Source organism: Pelophylax lessonae (genome assembly GCF_965119305.1).
Source record: "Pelophylax lessonae genome assembly, chromosome: 8".
NCBI classification, from domain to species: domain Eukaryota; kingdom Metazoa; phylum Chordata; class Amphibia; order Anura; family Ranidae; genus Pelophylax; species Pelophylax lessonae.
Genome location: NC_138775.1, coordinates 164,218,106 through 164,237,369, shown reverse-complemented (window position 1 = coordinate 164,237,369; position 19,264 = coordinate 164,218,106). Strand labels below are relative to the sequence as shown.

The 19,264-nt window shown below is 40.0% G+C and overlaps 1 protein-coding gene across 1 annotated transcript in view; it reads right to left on the bottom strand.

Moving 5' to 3' along the window:
* The window catches only part of KIF14 (kinesin family member 14), a gene marked incomplete at its 3' end in the record, with an annotated part of 104,550 nt that overhangs the window by 69,728 nt on the left and 15,558 nt on the right, over window positions 1–19,264 (bottom strand). The window contains exons 5-16 of the mRNA XM_082266606.1: window positions 14,903–14,955; window positions 14,716–14,746; window positions 12,163–12,270; window positions 11,957–12,073; window positions 11,003–11,121; window positions 7,031–7,203; window positions 5,906–6,053; window positions 3,449–3,512; window positions 2,432–2,616; window positions 2,174–2,276; window positions 1,919–2,079; window positions 1,691–1,838 (exon numbers count right to left, since the gene is read on the bottom strand). Of these exons, the coding sequence (XP_082122732.1) occupies window positions 1,691–1,838; window positions 1,919–2,079; window positions 2,174–2,276; window positions 2,432–2,616; window positions 3,449–3,512; window positions 5,906–6,053; window positions 7,031–7,203; window positions 11,003–11,121; window positions 11,957–12,073; window positions 12,163–12,270; window positions 14,716–14,746; window positions 14,903–14,955 (1,410 nt within the window). The remainder of the gene's footprint in view (window positions 1–1,690; window positions 1,839–1,918; window positions 2,080–2,173; window positions 2,277–2,431; window positions 2,617–3,448; window positions 3,513–5,905; window positions 6,054–7,030; window positions 7,204–11,002; window positions 11,122–11,956; window positions 12,074–12,162; window positions 12,271–14,715; window positions 14,747–14,902; window positions 14,956–19,264) is intronic.

Below are 19,264 nucleotides of genomic sequence, written 5' to 3'. Positions count from 1 at the left end.
GAGTGGAAGGAAAAAGTATGGTAGAAAAAGGTTCACAAGCAACAGGGATAACTGCAGGCTTGAGAGGATTGTGAAACAAAGGCCATTCAAGAATTTGGGGGAAGATTCACAAGGAGTGGAATATGACTGGTGTCCATGCTTCAAGAGCCACCACACACAGACGTATCCAGTAGATGGGCTACAACTGTCGCATTCCTTATGTCAAGCCACTCCTGAACCAGAGACAACATCAGAAGCATCCTACCTGGGCTAAGGAGAAAAACGACTGGACTGTTGCTCAGTGGTCCAAAATCCGCTTTTCGGATGAAAGTTCATTTTAAATTTTATTTGGAAATCAAAGGTCCCAGAGTCTGAAGGAAGAGTGGAGAGGCACAGAATCCAAGTTTCATGAGGTTCAGTGTTAACTTTCTACAGTCAGTAATGATTTGGGGAACCATGTCATCTGCTGGTTTTGGCGTTTTTATCAAGTCCAAAGTCAGCGCAGCCCTCTAGCAGGAAATTCCACAGCACTTCATGCGTCCCTCTGCTGACCAGCTTAATGGAAATGTGGGATTTTATTTTCCAGCAGGACTTGGCACCTGCCCACACTGTCAAAAGTTCCAATACTTGTTTAATGATCATGGTATCACTGTGCTTGATTGGCGGGAAAACTCACCTCACCCAAACCTCAGAGAATCTGTGGGATATTGTCAAGAGGAAGATCAAGGACACCAGACCCAACAATGCAGACTAGTGTAGGGCCGCTATCAAAGCAATCTGGGCGTCCATAACACCAAACAGTGCCAAAGGCTGATCACCTCCATGCCACGCCACTTCGATGAAGTAATTCATGCAAAAGGAACCCCCGACCAAGTATTGAATGCATACTATACGGCACATGGACATTTTTCAGTAAGCCAACATTTCTGCCTAAAAAAAATCCTTTTTTTTTTTTTATTGGTCTTATGTAATATTCTAATTTTCTGAGATACTGAATTATGTGTTTTTACTAGCTATAAGCCATAATCAACGTTAAAAGTAAGAAATGCTTGAAATATATCACACTGTCTGTGTAATGAATCTATATATAGTTTCTCTTTTTGAATTGAACTACTGAAATAAATTAAAATGATTGCCAAGTCTAGTTGTTTTTCCTATAAAAATAACAAACATTTCATACATACCTGCTCTGTTGCAGTGGATTTGCACAGAGCAGCCCATATCCTCTCCTCGGGTCCCTCTTCTGTGATCCTGGCCCCTCCCTCCTGTTCAGTGCCCCCACAGCAAGCAGCTTCCTATGGGGGCATCAGAGCTGAGTCACACCTCTGTGTGTCCATTCAGACATGGAGCCCCAACCCAGGCACGCCCCCTTTCTTCCCTGATTGGCTAGCCGACTTTGAATGATGGCAGTGGGAGCCAATGGCTCCACTGCTGTGTCTCAGCCAATCATGAAGAGGAATCTCAGTCGGCTGAGACACTCATGGACATCGTTGGACAGAGAGGGACCTCACGTAAGTATTAGGGGGGCTGCTGCACACAGAAGGCTTTTTATCTTAATGCATAGAATGCATTAGGATAATAAACCCTCTGCCTTTACAACTCCTTTAACTTTTCAATGATATTATAATTTTTTTGAGATGCACCTATATCTTCCTAAAGGGATCACATTTAAAAATGAAGGTATTATTCTGACTAGTCACTGGAAACTCACCAGCTCGGCTTCTAGTGCTTTGATCTTCTCTTCGTATTCTGACTTCTGGCAGCTGAGCTCCTGCTGCGCCATCTCTTTTGCAATCTGGATTCCTCGCATCATCTCCTCCTTTGCTCTTAACCGTGCTTCTTCAATCTCCTCTTCCAATCTACAAACCAAAATTAATTGGCATTCAGGGTTGTCTTAAACATGTTTAAAAAAGCAAACTATTGGAAAGGGTTTACACACTTGGCTCTCTGGGCTTTCAGAAGTTCATTCTTGGCAAATTCAAAGTCCTTGGGACCGTCTGAGCATACAGTAGAAACTCTGGATGGACCCTTTATGTGCTGGACCTCAACAGGATGGTTAAATCTGAAGTAATGATCTCCTCCCAGAATCACACGATCACCCTGAATGTTACATTTGAAATGATTTATATATTAGATATGTTCTAACCACAAATTATTTTCAATGTTTTATCAAGACCAAAAAGATTGAGCTCACGTGATGCAGAATGGTGGAAGCCGAGATCTCGTTACCATTAACATATGTCTTTGCCTCTCCTGAAGGGATTATTCTAACTATGTTGTCAATATTTAAAATGACACTGTCAAAAAAAAAAAAAAATTGGATTATAGTTAGTTAACCAAGAGAGCCCATTATTTCCCTACAGGCGATTATCTGTTTTTAAGAGATTTTTACATTTTTGCCAGCACCTTCTACCAAGCAGATAATCACTATTCATTGTTCATATCTCCTTACCAATGATCTTCAGCGATAAGTGCGCCAGACAACTGGATGTCATGAGATGAGCCTTTACAATATTTTCCCACGGTGGTCTTTCCTTCTTTTATCATGTACAGTAACATCTCTGAAAGCTGAGGATCTTCATTCAGATTCACCAGGTTTGGCAAACGATTGTCCATCTTAAAAGTGATTCCAGCTTTCTGTTTGGAGTACAGCGAAACTACAGTAGTTTTCATTAACAATTACACACATATTGTCATTGTTTATTCAAAGTTAAACAAAATGTGCCAACGTACTAACCGTTAACCAATTGATGTCACCAAAGGTTCACCAAAAGTTCTTAAACTGTAGGAAAGTTATTTTTAAAAAACAGTAGTATGTGGTTTAATCACATTTCTTTTGAAATGCACCCAAAAGCCAAACCAAATGGCATTCCAACTGTATACTTCAGTGCTTTATTCAGGGCTGGTTTGCTCTTTGACCACCACTGAGCTGCACTGAATTTCTCAGGTCTCCTTTTTTGAAACTGTCACATAACTACACAAGGACTTGTTTGAATGTATGAGCTTTGAAATAGACAACCATTCTGCTCATGGAAAGGTTTGTTTTTTAGAGCCCAAAAGCAGCCAGCAAAGTGTTCGCATAATCCAATAAAAGGAACACGAACATACAATACACAAAGCAGTCATAATAAAAACTGCCAGTGTTATTCAATCAAGTTACACAACTGTATGGACACAAACAAGGATTTATGTTTAGAATTATATACTCACATTTTTAATGCTGTCTAACATGTCTTTCTTTACTTAGTAAGCCAGATAGCACATGATTTTCTCATCATGTCAACTCTATATTCACTCACAAGGTAGACCACCTTACCCAAATAGGGGCGAATTTGTCTAAAACAATTAAACCTTTAAAAGTGCTGAGGACGATGGCCATGTATATATTACTGTAAATGTAAGGCCAGTTGGTTCACCAAGCAGTTCTGCACTATTAGCATGCGCCTATGTGGCTCTTCTCTAATCTCACCTGTAATTCCTGGGTCTCTTCCTTCTTCCTCTGTTCAGCATATTCAAGCCTCTCCTTCCAAATCCTTTGTAAAAAAAGAAACATTTTGTAATATTGAAATTTTAACAAAGGCAAAAGAAGGTTGCCATTGGGAGACCTTAATTGGCCAGATGTGTTCCGAATGCATTTCTGTATGCGCGTTTTGATGCATTTTCTGTTTCAATCGATTTTATTGGTTTTAAAAAAAAAAAATCAAAGTTACAAAATAGAAAACCAATTGTAATATTATTGTATACATCCATTCAATTTTTGGAAGTATAGTTAGAACAGGAAAAGAAAAGCACACCAGAGTTGCTATGGGTAAGCATCAAAAAACGCACGCCCAGTATCAAATAGGTTGAAGAAATACAACAGTCTCCCATGACGTTAAACTTATCGGTAATGCAATGGTCAACACATGAAAAGGAAAACAATAGATATAAAAACATGCTAAGAAAATAAAGTAGTCTATTGGGTGCAGCTGAACGTGAAACCAGGCCCCAGATAGAGCAGCCACTCGCAAAAAAACTACCAAAAACAGATATGCCTAAGTGAGGATATTAATCCATCAAAAAGGTGTATCAATAAGACTACACAATATGCAGTGCTGTTGATAAAAGGGATAGGAGACAAAAAAAAAAAAAAAAGGGGTAAGGGGGGGGGGGGGGGGAGTAAAAGAGAAAAAGGAAAGAATCCGTTATCAAGAAGCCCCCCAAGGACTACAATTTCATACATTTTCAATGCCTTTCAGCCTCCTTTCTTATTTCAAAGTTTCCAGTTTTGTTTTTGCAGTGTAATGGGGTTTTGATGCCTTTTGCCATGTTTCAGTACAGTTCTGTGCAGAAAAAAAATGCAGCATGTTCTATATATTTTAATTTTTTTTTTCCTACGCTGGTGTGAATTAGGCAATTGGAACCCATATTACCTACTGTCCATGAGTATTTGATGCAGAAAATAAATTACACTGGACTGCATCTGGTGTGAACCGGCCCTTAGAGATCAAATGAGCACATATAATCTGGTCAAAAAACATATTGTGCTACACATTAGGAGTCAGAACTTTCTCACCAACTTATCTAGTAAAGGTTAATAAAAATGCTGACATGAACACCCCCATTTCTAGCACTTTGCGTACACATCTACTGGATCCCCTTTCAACAATAGGACTGATTCTTAGCAACTTGCCAGAATTAATGTTGACGTACTGTAGACTTATTTATATGGACATTTAGGCTCGGTTCACACTGGGGTGGCACGACTCTGTACTACTTCGGGGGCGACTCGTGCATTCCCATGCACCACGACTTCAGAGCTACTTGCAAGGACTTCACATAATGGAAGTCTATGCAAGTCGCTCCAAGGTCGCCCCGAAGTAGTACAGGACCTTTTTTCTAAGTCGGAGCGACTTGTGTCGCTCCTATTAGAACGTGTCCTGTAGCAGTCAATGGACCGCGAGGGAGCGCGACTTGTCAGGCTGACAAGTCGCCTGACAATTCGCGCTGGTGTGAATGGAGTCTTAAGCAAAAACAAACAAACAGAGGTCAGCATATTGCAATTTTAGGCAAGCAGCTAAACACAAAGATGAAATGCTTACAAAGAAGCTGCTAAATGACTTACTGTATATTTGTGTTCATCTAGTCAAGAGATTAACAGAGCAATTCTACATAGTAAAGCCCTATCAGAGTAAGGAAACCTGATTTTGCTCTGATGCAGTTTAGTAAACTTACTGGATAGTGAAAGGAGAAAATGTATATTAAATGATGCTTGAGTAACTGCATTCATTTTTTCTATATGGTGCCGCTAGTATCACCATTCATGGCCAGTGTTGCTGTACAGTGATAAGGTTTTTAGCAACTATAAAACCTGGCATAGAATTGCTCCCCTTGCAAATATTGTAAACATAATACTACTGTTTGCTATAACCGTTATCTTTCATAATTCAATTGCACTAAATGACCAGTTCTAACCAAAATTATTTATCATTCTTGTTGAAAAGGAATCTTTTACCCCTGATGGAAATTAGAGTTTGACCAAATTAGACAAAAAAAAAAAAAAAAAGTTAAAGTTCCTTTCTAATCTATGCTTGCTTATCCTCACATATAAAGCCACTAGTAGTCCATGTCAATGACTCATTGAATTGGCAACCTCAGCTGTTATGTATACCTTCCTTGCAGTGTGTAACTGATACGGTTTCCTTGTTTAACGTGTAAAACTTTCCATACAGTAAAAAAAAAAAATATTGAACCATAAAGCCACTGGCAGTATGCAAAAGGTAATAAACTTCGATAGTTTTTTTTATTTTTATTTTTATTTATTTTTTAACTCAGGACTGTTATCCAAGATTACAAGGGCAGTTAAGAGAAGCCACAGGATACCACATTTCACATAGCTGTACCAAGACAAAGATTAATAAATCACTATTTTCTTCCAGCTCCTCACCTGTGTAGCTCCGACATCTCCTTTTCCTGCTGGTTCAGTTTCAGCTTTAGATGGCTTATTTCCTGTTGGCAACGTTGATATTTCTCAGAATTCAAACTCTTGACAGATAGCTGTGCTGCCTTTAACTTCTCAATCTCGGATTTCAGTTCTAAATAACAAAACAGATTTTTAATTATATTGACAAAAAAAGAAATATACTGTACCTATTTTACATACAAAGAGTATATTGGAGGATTTACCACCCATTTTAGTTCTGACTACCTGTATCAGAAAAAAATAAATAAATGTAGGGACAAAAATTACTGTCCCTCATTCCTCTTGTCTTGGTGTGGGCACCCACATAGTGATTAAAATCCATGATCTTTGTTGTTTTTTTCCCCAGCATTTCCTCCTACCACCACAAGCCCTGATAAAGAGCCACCAAAACTAAATGGATTGAATCTTCTGACTGCTCAAGATTAATACATTTTACGGGACCTATTCTAGAAGTGTAGTACTTTCATCCTTCACATGATTGTTGGATATAATCCTCTCCTACTTCACTGACCCCCAAGTTATTATTATTATTATTACTACAGGTACTTATATAGCACTACCAATTTTGACAGCACTTTACACTTCCTTACACACACACACACACACACACACACTGTATATACAAATACTCACATCAGTCATTGCCCTCATGAAGCTTACTGACTAAGAAACTTAACTGCATGTATATAGACACTTTAACATTAAAAAATATATTGGTTGAAACCGTAACGGTGATGCAAACCAGGAAAGCGTGGAAGCACTCGTTAAGTTTTACTTTCAGCATTGCAGAGACCACGGTCATGTAAAAAGGATTTGTCAAATATGTTTTTGCCAGGAGGTAATTAACAAGTTAACCGATTCGGTTTTATTCCAGATTTACTTTTTCATAAAATGTTTACAGGATGCTGAGAAAATTGCTAACCTCAAAAGTCATTCATTTTAAAATTACAGTGCAGATCCAGTTAATCAAAAGTAAACATTTATGACCAAGGCAAAAAGAACACAGCTGGACCAAACTCCATCTAAGAAATCAATCATTTCCATGATAGTTTATGTCCTAGCTGGTGATTTACAACAAGAGACCCTTACCTCTGATCAGTTTTGCGTTCATGTCTTCGTTCACCTTGGCAATGTTTATTATTAGACAAGCTTGTTTGGCATATCTCAATGTGCTCATCGTCTCTTCAATGTTACTGACAGCAGGGCTGATTGTAGCAATCATAGCGGTTTTGGAATTGCCTCCCAAACTTTCTTTCAATAACCTTTACGAACCCAGAAAAAGTACAACTATTAGCAGCATTAATACATGTTTATACAGTAGCTCACAAAAGGGAGTACACCCCTTACATTTTTTGAAAAAAAATGTATTATTATATTTTTATGCGACAACACTGAAGAAACGACAATTTTCTACAATGTAGTGAGTGTACAGCTTGTATAAAAGTGTAAATAAGCTGTCCCCTCAAAATAACTCAACAAAGCTATTATTGTCTAAACCGCTGGCAACAAAAGTGAGTAAACCCCCCAAGTTAAAATGTCCAAATTGGGCCCAATTAGCCATTTCCCCTCCCCAGTGTCATGTGACTCGTTAGTGTTACAAGGTCTCAGGTGTGAATGGGGAGCAAGTGTGTTATATTTGGCGTTATCGCTCTCACTCTCATACTGGTCACTGGAAGTTCATACTCTGAGGACCTGAAAACAAGAATTGTTTCTCTACATAAAGATGGCCTAGGCTAAAAGAAGATTGCCAAGACCCTGAAACTGAGCTGCAGCACGGTGGCCAAGACCATACAGTGGTTTAACAGGACAGGTTCCACTCAGAACAGGCCTCGCCATGGTCGACCAAAGAAGTTAAGTGCACATGCTCAGCGTCATATCCAGAGGTTGTCTTTGGGAAATAGACATAGGAGTGCTGTCAGCTTTGCCGCAGAGGTAAAAGGGGTGGGGGGGGGGTCAGCCTGTCAGTGCTCAGACCATGTGCCGCACTCTGCATCAAACTGTCCTACATGGCTGTGGTCCCAGAAGGTAATCTCTTCTAAGCATGATGCACAAGAAAGCCTGCAAACAGTTTGCCGAAGACAAGCAGACTAAGGACATGGATTACTGGAACCATGTCCTTTGGTCTGATGAGACCAAGATCAACCTATTTGATTCAGATGGTGTCGAGCATGTGTGGCGGCAACCAGGTGAGAAGTACAAAGACAAGTGTGTCTTGCCTATAGTCAAGCATGGTGGTGGGAGTGTAATAGTCTGGGGCTGTATGAGTGCTGCCGGCACTGGGGAGCTACAGTTCATTGAGGGAACCATGAATGCCAACATGTACTGTGACATACTAAAGCAGAGCATGATCCCTTCCATTCAGGGACTGGGCCGCAGGGCAGTATTCCAACATAACGACCCCAAACACACCTCAGAAGATCACCACTGCCTTGCTAAAGAAGCTGAAGATAAAGGTGATGGACTGGCCAAGCATGTCTCCAGACCTAAACCCTATTGAGCATCTGTGGGGCATCCTCAAACGAAAGGTGGAGGAATGCAAGGTCTCTAACATCCACCAGCTCTGTAAGGTTGTCATGGAGGAGTGGAAGTGGACTCCAGTGGCAACCTGTGAAGCTCTGGTGAACTCCATGTCCAAGAGGGTTAAGGCAGTGCCAAAAAATGGTGGCCACAAAAATATTGACACTTTGGGCCCACTTTTGTTGCCAGCAGATTACACATTATTGGCTGTGTGCTGAGTTATTTTTTGAGGGGACAGCAAATATACACTGTTATACAAGCTGTATACTCACTACTTTATATCGTAGCAAAGTGTAATTTCTTCAATGTTGTTACATGAAAACATAATAATATTTACAAAACTGAGGGGTGTACTCACTTTTGTGAGATACTGTAAATCTATACTTTTCTAAGGTCTTGGAACAGCATTTACTTTACATTTCTAGTTGCAGCTTTCCTTCTACAAATTAATGTTAATTTTTTCACTTTTCTGAAAAACACTATTAAAACAAAAAAGTTAATAAATTAAAAAAAAAAAAAGTTGAACAGGTTTGTTTGCAAAAACACAGACCTCTATTGTTTGCTAACCTAAAGCATAATTCCACCTTACACCATGTTTAGGGAATAAAGAAGTCCCATGACTACTGGGCCTGGATTACAATAAATGTATCACCTAGGTACATTTCTTGTGCAGCCTTTGGTTATTAATTTTCTTTGTTGTCACACAGCTACATGCATACACATATAAATAACTGAGCAATAAATATGAAGGGAAACTGATTTCTTAATATTTTCTCCCAAAAGATATTCCCATTAGGCCCCAGACTAAATCAACTTTCTACAAATCTGGGGTTAATTACAGCCACACTATAGTAGGATTTAAAAAAGAAATATAGACAAAACCTTTTGCCCTACTTCTCTTTTGGCTTTAGTTCTGTGACCCGGACAGTTGATAGCAGTCTATTGTTTGCCATCAGCTGATGGGATAGAGCTATGCCACATTTAGAATATTGTTGGGGTCCACTCATCTGCTTGATTGACAGCTGGCTCTACCATTCAACAAGTGGCTGGTAGCTACAGCCAGCTCTGCCTGCCCCCTCAAAAGCCTGGCGCTCTGGTGTACACTAGAGGACCAGAGTGGGATGCAGTGACTAAGTGCAGTGTATGTAAGTGGGCATGGTGCTTGCTCCATTAGGTGCATTAGGTATTCCCACAACCAGCAGGCTTTGAGGTTATAAAGCTTAAAAAAACAATAACTAGATGATTACCAGCTCTCCATAAACTCCAAAAGCAGGTCTATGGCAGGGCTCGACAAACCCCGGGCGCCAGGTCGCAATGGCGACTAGAATTAGCGACCTGGCACCTGGGGTGCACTCCAAGAGGTGTCCGGTCCCTTTTGCACCCCCCAACCACTCACCGAGTCCACGGACTTCCACGCCGTCCGAAAATTGAGGCCGAGGCTTTTCGGCCTTCTTCAGTGAGAGAACGGGGAACTGGCACCCTCTTGTGGTGGCCAGGAGTTTGACAAGCAGTAACTAATGGTTGTTTCCCCTGCCTGTCCATCTCCTTCCCCAAGAGGAAATGAGAGGGAAGTTTTTGCAGGCTTAATCTCCCTGTCCACTTACCTTTGCTTAAAAAGGTAAGTGGACAGGGAGTGTGGTTAATATTATTATTAAAAAAAAATATTTTTCTTTTTTCAATTATAAGAAAAAAAAAAAAAAAAAAAAGATTATATAATATAATTTTTTTTTTCCCTCATCACCATGCCACAGCTGAAGGCCCCTTTCACACGGGCTGTCTGAACAGGTCCGCCTGTCAGTTTCTCAGGCAGACCTGATTGGACCCTTCAGTCTCCTCTATGGAGCGGTAATCTGCCGCCATCTGATCCTGTCTGCCAAAAACAGACGGATGGTGGTTCCATTTTCTATCTATCCTGTGGATCGGATCAGATGGCATCGGATGGAAACAGACAGACAGTCTGTTTCCATCCGATTGCTCTATAGAGGAGAGTGGGGTTCTAGTCGTCTTTATGTGTAAATTTAGTACGTTATTTTTTGGAAATAATTTTGGCTTGGTTATTTGTTTAAAAAAAAAAAAAAACACAAAACTGGCTCCTAACTTTTTTAGCTGGCTCCTAGATTTCAGGAAAATTTGTCAAGCCCTGGTCTATGAAGACTGGTTAAAAAAAAAAAAAAAAAAAAAAAAAAAAAAAAAGGGGGGGGGGGGTAATTGCATTTCACAGTTAAGGAAGGAAAGAAACAGAGGCGAAGTTGCTACATTGGTTAGGCACCATCACCATGATCTTGATGATGACACCTATTGAGTCTCTAACTGAGAATATCACAGAAAAAGTCTTCAGGCTTTTCCGACTTCATTGGCCGCATGCTTGTTCCCATTTAGGGACTCACTAGGTAGTGAAGCCAGGAGGAAAATCTTATTGGCATTAGTGGCTCCCACATTTCTCTCCAAACAGATCTATTTTAAAAACAGACTGACTAAAGATTAGATATAATTAACAGATTAAAAGGATCTTTAGACAGTAGTGAATCCCAGGATCTCACTTACCAAGTAAGGACAGATTCCCTGTATGGAATGAAAATTCTCTTCCTAGTCTGTGAGCTCTCTGAAAGAGCAGAGATCACTTTTCCCAAAGTAAGTAGCGATTTGTTGATACTGATGCCCTCCTGTGTACCAAAAAAAGTAAATACAGTGCTATTATTTGTGGCTACAAACACTCAGTAACCATTAAAATGTATGTCCAGACAACATTTTTCTTGGGTTTTCACTGCTATTGGGGGCTCCGTTAGACCTAGCTTACACTTGCGTTGGGCTCTGAAAAGCTGAATTGCTGAAAAGCTGAGGTGTACTGTAGTTCATGGAGATCGCTTTTGCAGGGCTTCTGAAACTGCAGACTGCACATGATTTGTGGCAGGACGTAAAAGTAACAAAAACACTCTCAATGCTATATTTAAAGTTTATGTACACCTTGACGGTGAACTTATGAATTTGTTCCCTTTTAGTCTGTGTAAGATACCATTGAAAGCATTTTGCCATTTCTGTTCAATAAGTCGAAAAGAAAAAAAAAAAAAAAAACAGACAGCTGGCCAGGGCTAACACAAAATTCCATTAAATTTTAATTTAAAAAAAAATGGAATATAAATGAATCAATTATATATCCACTACCTGCACAACCTATTGATAAATAATTGAAAAATAACTAATTATCAGTGCAACAAACCTATAAAAGCTGCTGGTTGTAAGGCCACAGGGTCTAGATAAAACAAAATTTCAAAAAGGACCGGTCAACTAGTTAGTCGATCGATTCTTTAAACCATGCTAAATTATGGTGTTAAAGCTTTCCAAGTTTGAAAAAAAAAAAAAAAAAAAAAAACAACAAACCTAAAGCTTTCAAAAGCTTGCCATGTAAATATATTAATGGTGTCAGCCTAACTTAAGTTTATGTTCAACATTTCAGCAATCCCAATACTATGGTACATATTGCTCTTTAAATATTCCTACCTTTAGACGGTCTCCTTCGGTCTTTGCTGATGCACATCTCTCACTCCCAGCCAGATCCACAAGGTTGATCCTGCTGGTAATCCTGTGATCATGTTCTTCCCCATCCACAACCTCAGTCTATGAAAAGACATACACAAGAGTACATTTTAACAAGTTTAGAAGAGGAAATGCCACCTTTACCAGAAAAACAAAAAAGCATTAATTACCTTGGTCTGGGTTAGGATAAGTGTAAACACAGAGTGAGATCGAGAGCTTTTGTCATTCATCCCCGTTGCAGCTGTGGCTCTCTGTTTGTTACCCAACTCAAGCCAACTCTAAAACCAAAAAAAAATATATGATATAAATAATGACAAGCTAGACATCTAAACACAACTACAGCAAATATCTAGACAGTAAATACAGTAAAAAGACAGGGCTACCTTATACTTTATTTGAAGTATATTGCAAAATAACATTACAAAGCAAAGATTTGTTTGGTTTTTACTTTAACTCTCTGATCTCCGACGACATCACAGGAAGTGACGAAACACGTTAGATTGGAACGCACAGCGTGACCCCGTTACGTCAGGTGGTAACGCAAGGCGGAACCTCCGCTCCCCACTCTGCAGCTAGCTTGTCTAGGATGTACAGTCTGTCACGTTTACTGCTCTGCATTGTTTTATATGCCATTTTTTACCCACGGATTGGGAATAAAAGCCTTTTAACAATACTTCACTATCCGGAGCATTTTTCTCTTTTTGTACCCTGGCCCATACCCTGAGGTGAGAGGACAGGAGGAATCCTATACCACCCTTCTACCAGAAAGTCACAGGGGAAGCCATCTTGGCCTTGGGGGCTACACAAGCGCAAGTGGTCTTAATGCTATAAGGCATATGAGACCCACTATTTCTGGTAAGTCACCCAATTTATCCTTACCACGGTGGAGAGATACCTGTGCCACATAGATGTCACAAATGAGGATTGAATAAGATCCACAGTGAGCACCTGCACTTTGAGTATATTGGATGAGCATACCTGCACAAAGAAAATTCTTATGAACTTTTGATCACTACAATCACTGTATATGGACTTGAATTAACCCATATGGGTCACGTGCACCTTTAACCAAACACCACAGTGTATTTGTCACTAATATTGGCACAATATATTTGAGTACTGTATCTATTTACAATTTTTAAGCCTTTGATGTTATATATTGGTTTACTATTACGGATATTTATTGTACATAGCACTTTCAATATGATTTGAATACATCACAATTGTTCATACGTATATGCGATGAGGGTTGTTTAAATATTTCCAGCAAGCGCTGTAGGTAGCCTTAATATAATGTTAATATAAGGCTATTACTGAGACTTATTTTGCACGGTGTCTGTATGGAGGTGGACATTTAAGTGGCGGTAGAGCTTTGCAACCTCGCTTTACCAGTAAGTACAGTCAGTCCCCAAGTTACATACATCCAACTTATGTACGACTCGTACTTACAAACTGAGGCAGTGCGACGTCACTTATAGCCAGGCACTTGCATTCCACAATGGTCCCGGAAACCACCGGGCGGCCATCTTGCCAGCTACTGGATACCATGGCTCTGAGGATCAGGGACCACTGCCGCAGGCTGAGAAAGCACAAGAAACGGGCATATCCTGCTGATGAGCCTTATATCTATCCACCGCTGAGCTTTTTTATACAGTACCTGCTTATTTATAATAAATATTGGTTGGCTGCTACACTTAAAGGTGCTTTTCCTTCTTGTTGTTTACCCAAGTGCCTGGCTAACTCCTCTTTCTTCTGCTATTGGGACATTTATATTTTGACTTTATGATAGGCATTCCCCCAGAGCACCCTTTCACACTTATCTTGTTCTGCGCAGCATTCCAATAGTTGTAATGCTACCACACTCGTGCAAACTAGGGGTGCCTGCCTTTTCGAGTTACTGCTGTCTGTATCCTCATTAGAATGATTTAATCGCACTTCCTGTCCCTGAGACAACAGGAAGTGGGAGCCCTGAGACAACAGGAAGTGAGAGGAAATCTACCCCTGGCAAGGAAAATTCACTCTTGTAAGAGTTCTCATGAGAAAAAGGTGTCTCCACTGAAGCTTTATCACCAGTCCTTGTTTCCAATTGTCACAGGGACAGAAAGAAGAGGGGAAAACCTCTGAACAGGGGCACAGACAGTAATACAAACATTACAGGGGTGTTAACCCTTCCCTATGCTATTCAAAAAAAACGTAAAAATATATATATATTTTTTGGTTACACTGAAAAAAAAAAAAAATAAATAATATATATTATATATTCCAACATGAATACAAATTCAAATTAAGAACAAACCTAGAGAATCTATCTGGTTTGTAACCCAGGGACTGCCTGTAGTGACATTACAAAATCTCGTGAAACTAGCAGTCATGGGCAGTAGTGGCCCAGATTCACGCTGCAGATATACAGCTTTGGGGCTGTATGCACAGGAGTACCTAAGCACCTTCATACAAAAAGGTGCATTTTCAGGGCACTGTTTAGGCACAATTATCATTTCCAGATGTTTCCAATACAAAGTAAAATCTTCACTTTTTTGTTTAGGTCCACAGTTATATCAGAGTCGTATAAATACCAGTATAAAGTGTAGGTCCAAAGAAAAACAAACAGTCCCTACGAGTTGCCAAATTTGAGGTGCGTCCTTCTAGCAAACCACTGAAAATACTGTGAATGGTGAACAAATGATCATGTAAAATGACACATAATATAAAGAGTCAAATCTCACCTGAATGTCTTGAAATGAAGACACTACATTGCTACAATAAAAAAAAAAATGAGGAGAAAAAGATGCTGCATTAGCATTCATAAATCAAAGAATTTCTTTGGTTGCCATAAATACTTTCTGCTCGATCAACAATAAGCCGATTTAAATAAAAAAAGCTATTTACACAATTGATAAAATTGTTGCTTACGTTGAGAGGTCTTCCACATAAGGTCCTAGCAATGGATGTTCCCGCACTCTAAGCTACCAAGATAATACAAAAAATAAACAAAATCAGCCAAAGCTCATGCAGAATCAACAAATGCCTAAATGGCATTAACTACAGTATCTCACAAGCGTAAAGTACACCCCTCAGACTTTTGTAAATATTTTATTATATCTTTTCATGTGACAACACTGAAGAAATGACACTTTGCTACAATGTAAAGTAGTGAGTGTACAGCTTGTATAACAGTGTAAATTTGTTGTCCCCTCAAAATAACTCACAGAGTCATTAATGTCTAAACAGCTGGCAACAAAGGTGAGTACACTCCTAAGTGAAAATATCCAAATTGGGCCCAATTAGCCATTTTCCCTCCCCAGTGTCATGTGACTCGTTAATGTTAAAAGGTTTCAGGTGTCTCCTCCACGGTACTAGCTTATGCCAACAAAACTAAGTGGGAGGGGGATGTGGGACCTGTGGAGGATGAGGAGTGGGAGGACGCTCTCGACAATTGGAAATTGGTGCCCCCAAAGTTGTTGGATCGCTTGACCCAGCTGTTTGTGCTGCACAGGGCCTATTTGACACCTATCATGATGGCTAAATACCATCAGGACACCTCGGGTACATGCCCTCTGTGTGGGAGGGAGCCGGGCACATTCTACCACCTCCTCTAGAGCTGCCCAGTGTTGTAAGGCTTCTGAAAACAAGTGGTGGGGTTCCTGCATGACACCATGGGCTCTCCTTTAACACTGGCCCCAAAGTCTTTCCATGACTGGCTTAGGGAATTTAACACCTTGCCCTATAAGAAGCTGATATATGCTCACCATGGTTGTCCATCCAAATGCAACAAAATCTGGGATAGATGGGTCCAGGCCCCAGAGAGGTGTATCTAGGCCTGCTCTTTACTTCACCACATTGTTTTTATTGTATGATGTTCCTGATGTTGCTACCCTGGAGCAGGGATTCTGTGATCTATTGTTAGTATGTTGGGAGTCCTGCCTATACCCTATTGAGACTGGAACCGTCTTAGTCTTTCATCATGATCTCGGGTAAAACAACCACTTCCTTACTAAAGAAGCCCAGGGTAAAGGTGATGGACTGGCCAAGCATGTCTCTTGACGTAAACCCTATTAAGCATCTGTGGGGCATCCTGAAACAGAAAAACGGAGGAGCGCAAGGTCTCCCAACAGCCACCAGCCTTATGATGTCGTCATGAAAGAGTGGAAAAGGACTGCAGTGGCAACCTGTAAAGCTCGGGTGAACTCCATGCCCAAGAGGGTTAAGGTAGTGCTGGAAAATAATGGTGACCACACAAAATAGACACTTTGGGCCCAATTTGGACTTGACTTAGGGGTGTACTCACTTTTGTTGACAGCGGTTTAGACATTAATGGCTGTGTGTTGAGTTATTTTGAGGGGACAGCAAAGTTACACTGTTAGCACCCATTCAGACTGGTGCGACAGGACTTGCTGGGGCGACCTGGGAAGTCGCGGTGCACGACTTGCAGGGACTTCATATATTTGAAGTCAATGCAAGTGGCCTCCAGGTCGCCCCAAAGTAGTACAGGACCCTTTTTCCTAAGTCGGAGCGACTTGTGTCGCTCCTATTAGAACGGGTCCTGTACTATTCAATGGCGAGCGACCGACCGCGACTTGTCAGGCGACCAAGTCGCGATAGTGTGAATGGACCCTTATACAGCTGTACACTCACTACTTTACATTGTAGCAAAGTGTCATTTCTTTAGTGTTGTCACATGAAAAGATATAATAAAATATTTACAAAAGCACTATACTAAGATTCTTGCATGGATATGTACAATATAGACAATGGATATGTATAGTTCAGCATATATGCAATATGATGCTAGCCAAAACCACAGGAATCAAAGGCTTTCTACAATTAAGTGATATTACAATGCATTTATGTACAGGTATGCAGAGAATTACGCTATATGGCCAAACAATAGACCTTTATAAGCATGCTGGACAACTCAAGAACACAGCCATCAATAACTCCCCTTGTAGCTATAACAGCCTCCGCTATTTTCACTATTCTCAAAGGCTTTTCTAAAGATATAGACGTGTTTGTGGGAATTAGTGCGTATTGGGCCTGCAAGGATTTGTGTTCTAGTTTGACCCAAAAAGTTGAGGATCTTTGCAAGACACTTGAGTAACTCCACACCCAATTCATCAAACCATGTCTAGTTTAGAGGCTTCCCCAAACAGTTGTCACATAGCCAGCAACGCACAATTATCTAAAATGTCATCACTGTAATCCGTAGCATTTAGCATGAACAGTATAAGTTCAATATTTTGAAGGGGTGCCCGCATATTCTATTGGCCATGTAGAGTATAAACACTGCATGTGAGTGAAGTTCACCCCAAAAAAAAAAAAAAAAAGTTTTGACATCTCTCAGGGAATCCAGTGGCATGATCTTGGAGCTTGAGTTTCCATGTATCCACACCTGCCATTATAAATTAAAAAAAAGATCCCATTCTAATTTTAATTATATTATGGGAGATTGCAAAAGAAAGTGTAGTTACATTTTGGAGAGAAAAGAGTGAGAGTTGGGCAGAAAGACAGCCAGCAGATCTTGCTGTTGGTGCCCCAAGAAATATAGGAAGCCAGCAGGTAACTCAACAAGGGAATCATTATTCCGATGTTGTAGACAGCAGCTATTCGGTATCTTTAACTAAATGTAAAGTTACCACGTCTGGTCAGAGTATAGCTTTAACCTTTGTTATTTAATAAATAGATCATTAATATTTAGGAAAATTTAAGGGTCAATTTCACCTTTCAAAAATAAATTTAAAAAAAAAAAAGCACATATTTTTGAAGGTTAAAAAAAAAAAAAAATGTTTATTTATTCTTTTTTTGTACTGGAGCCTGCAGAGAATTGCACCCATGATCAGCAGAGCAATGCCAGGCTCGTCCAAAGTCTTTGGCTATCTTTGTGCCCATATCCCCGTACTGGCTGTTACAAAGCTAGAGGAGAATTGAATGAACTACAAAACGTGCTGAGCAGCGCGCTCGCAGCTCATTCAAACTACAAGTACGTCTGCTACGATGGCTGACGCTACTTGTAGTTTTTTTCATTCACAGATCTCTGTAAATGATTTATGCAGCTGTGTGGGCGGAGCCCGCACAGCCACAGTGTTTTCAAAAAGTGACAGTGGGTGTGGGGAGAAGATCCCCCGCCCACTGTCACATAAAGAGAAACTCTTGGAACATTTTACACCCTAAATATAGGTAGAACATGTTCCTAAAAAGGTAAAACTTTAAAAAGTCTATATTTACTGCTTATACATTCTTTGGGACAGCCACAATAATCCTATTCAGGAACATACTGATATCCATTAGCTTTTATTTTCAGATAGCAACAATGGCTACTTGAGTGATTCAGAAGGTAAAAAAAAAAAAAAAAAAAAAAAAAAAAACACACTACAAGGAAACCTTTGCTAAGAGAAACAGAGTTGCCATTTCTGACCTCTATCTGAAAGTGATATTTCCCTGGATGTCCTGCTGCTACTCTTCTGGGACTCTCACCTGGAAAAAGCATGCAGCAAGTGAGATGCCCATTTAGGCTAATTTGCTCCAAAAATACTGAAGTCTTAGATTGGCATGACAACTAGGCAGCTAGCATTTTCAATACTAGATTATATATAGTTAAATAATCATAGCTACCATGTTTCCATATGTGCAGATTATAAATCTATCATTTATTTACAGATTGCATTTTATTTTTATCTCAGTGGATAGGACGTCCACATTTGAGGATTATGATTTGGACAGGTGTGTGTCTATTGGTAGACTTCCCCCTTAAAGCGGAACTTGCATCAAAATACCCACCACCCGCAGCTCACAGGCAAAGGCAATGTTACAGGCCTGAAAACAACAAGTGTGACGCACCGACCTAGAGCATTACCAAAATAAAATTTTATTTGAACATAAATTATACTCAAATGCATGGCTAAAGTACACATATCTAAGCAAGTGGAACCATTTGCCTTCAGAACCGCTGCATTCTACCAATATGGGAAGAACAGGAGGAGTTTGTAGTTTTGCTGACACGTTTCAATGACTATCTTGGCTCTGAGGAAGAGGGATCGCTCTTAAAACATGTCAGCCAAACTACAGAAGCCTCCTGTTCTCCCCATATTGGTAGAATGCAGCGGTTCTGAAGGCGACAGGGTTCCACTTGCTTAGACATGCGTACTTTATTCACAAGTTGAGAGTATGACAATTTTTATTTTATGTTCAAACTCATTTTGGTAATGCGCTAGGTCAGTTTGCCCCTCTCTAGTTGTTGAGGTTTTGCAGTTTTTAAAGATATCGATTGTCCTCAGGGAG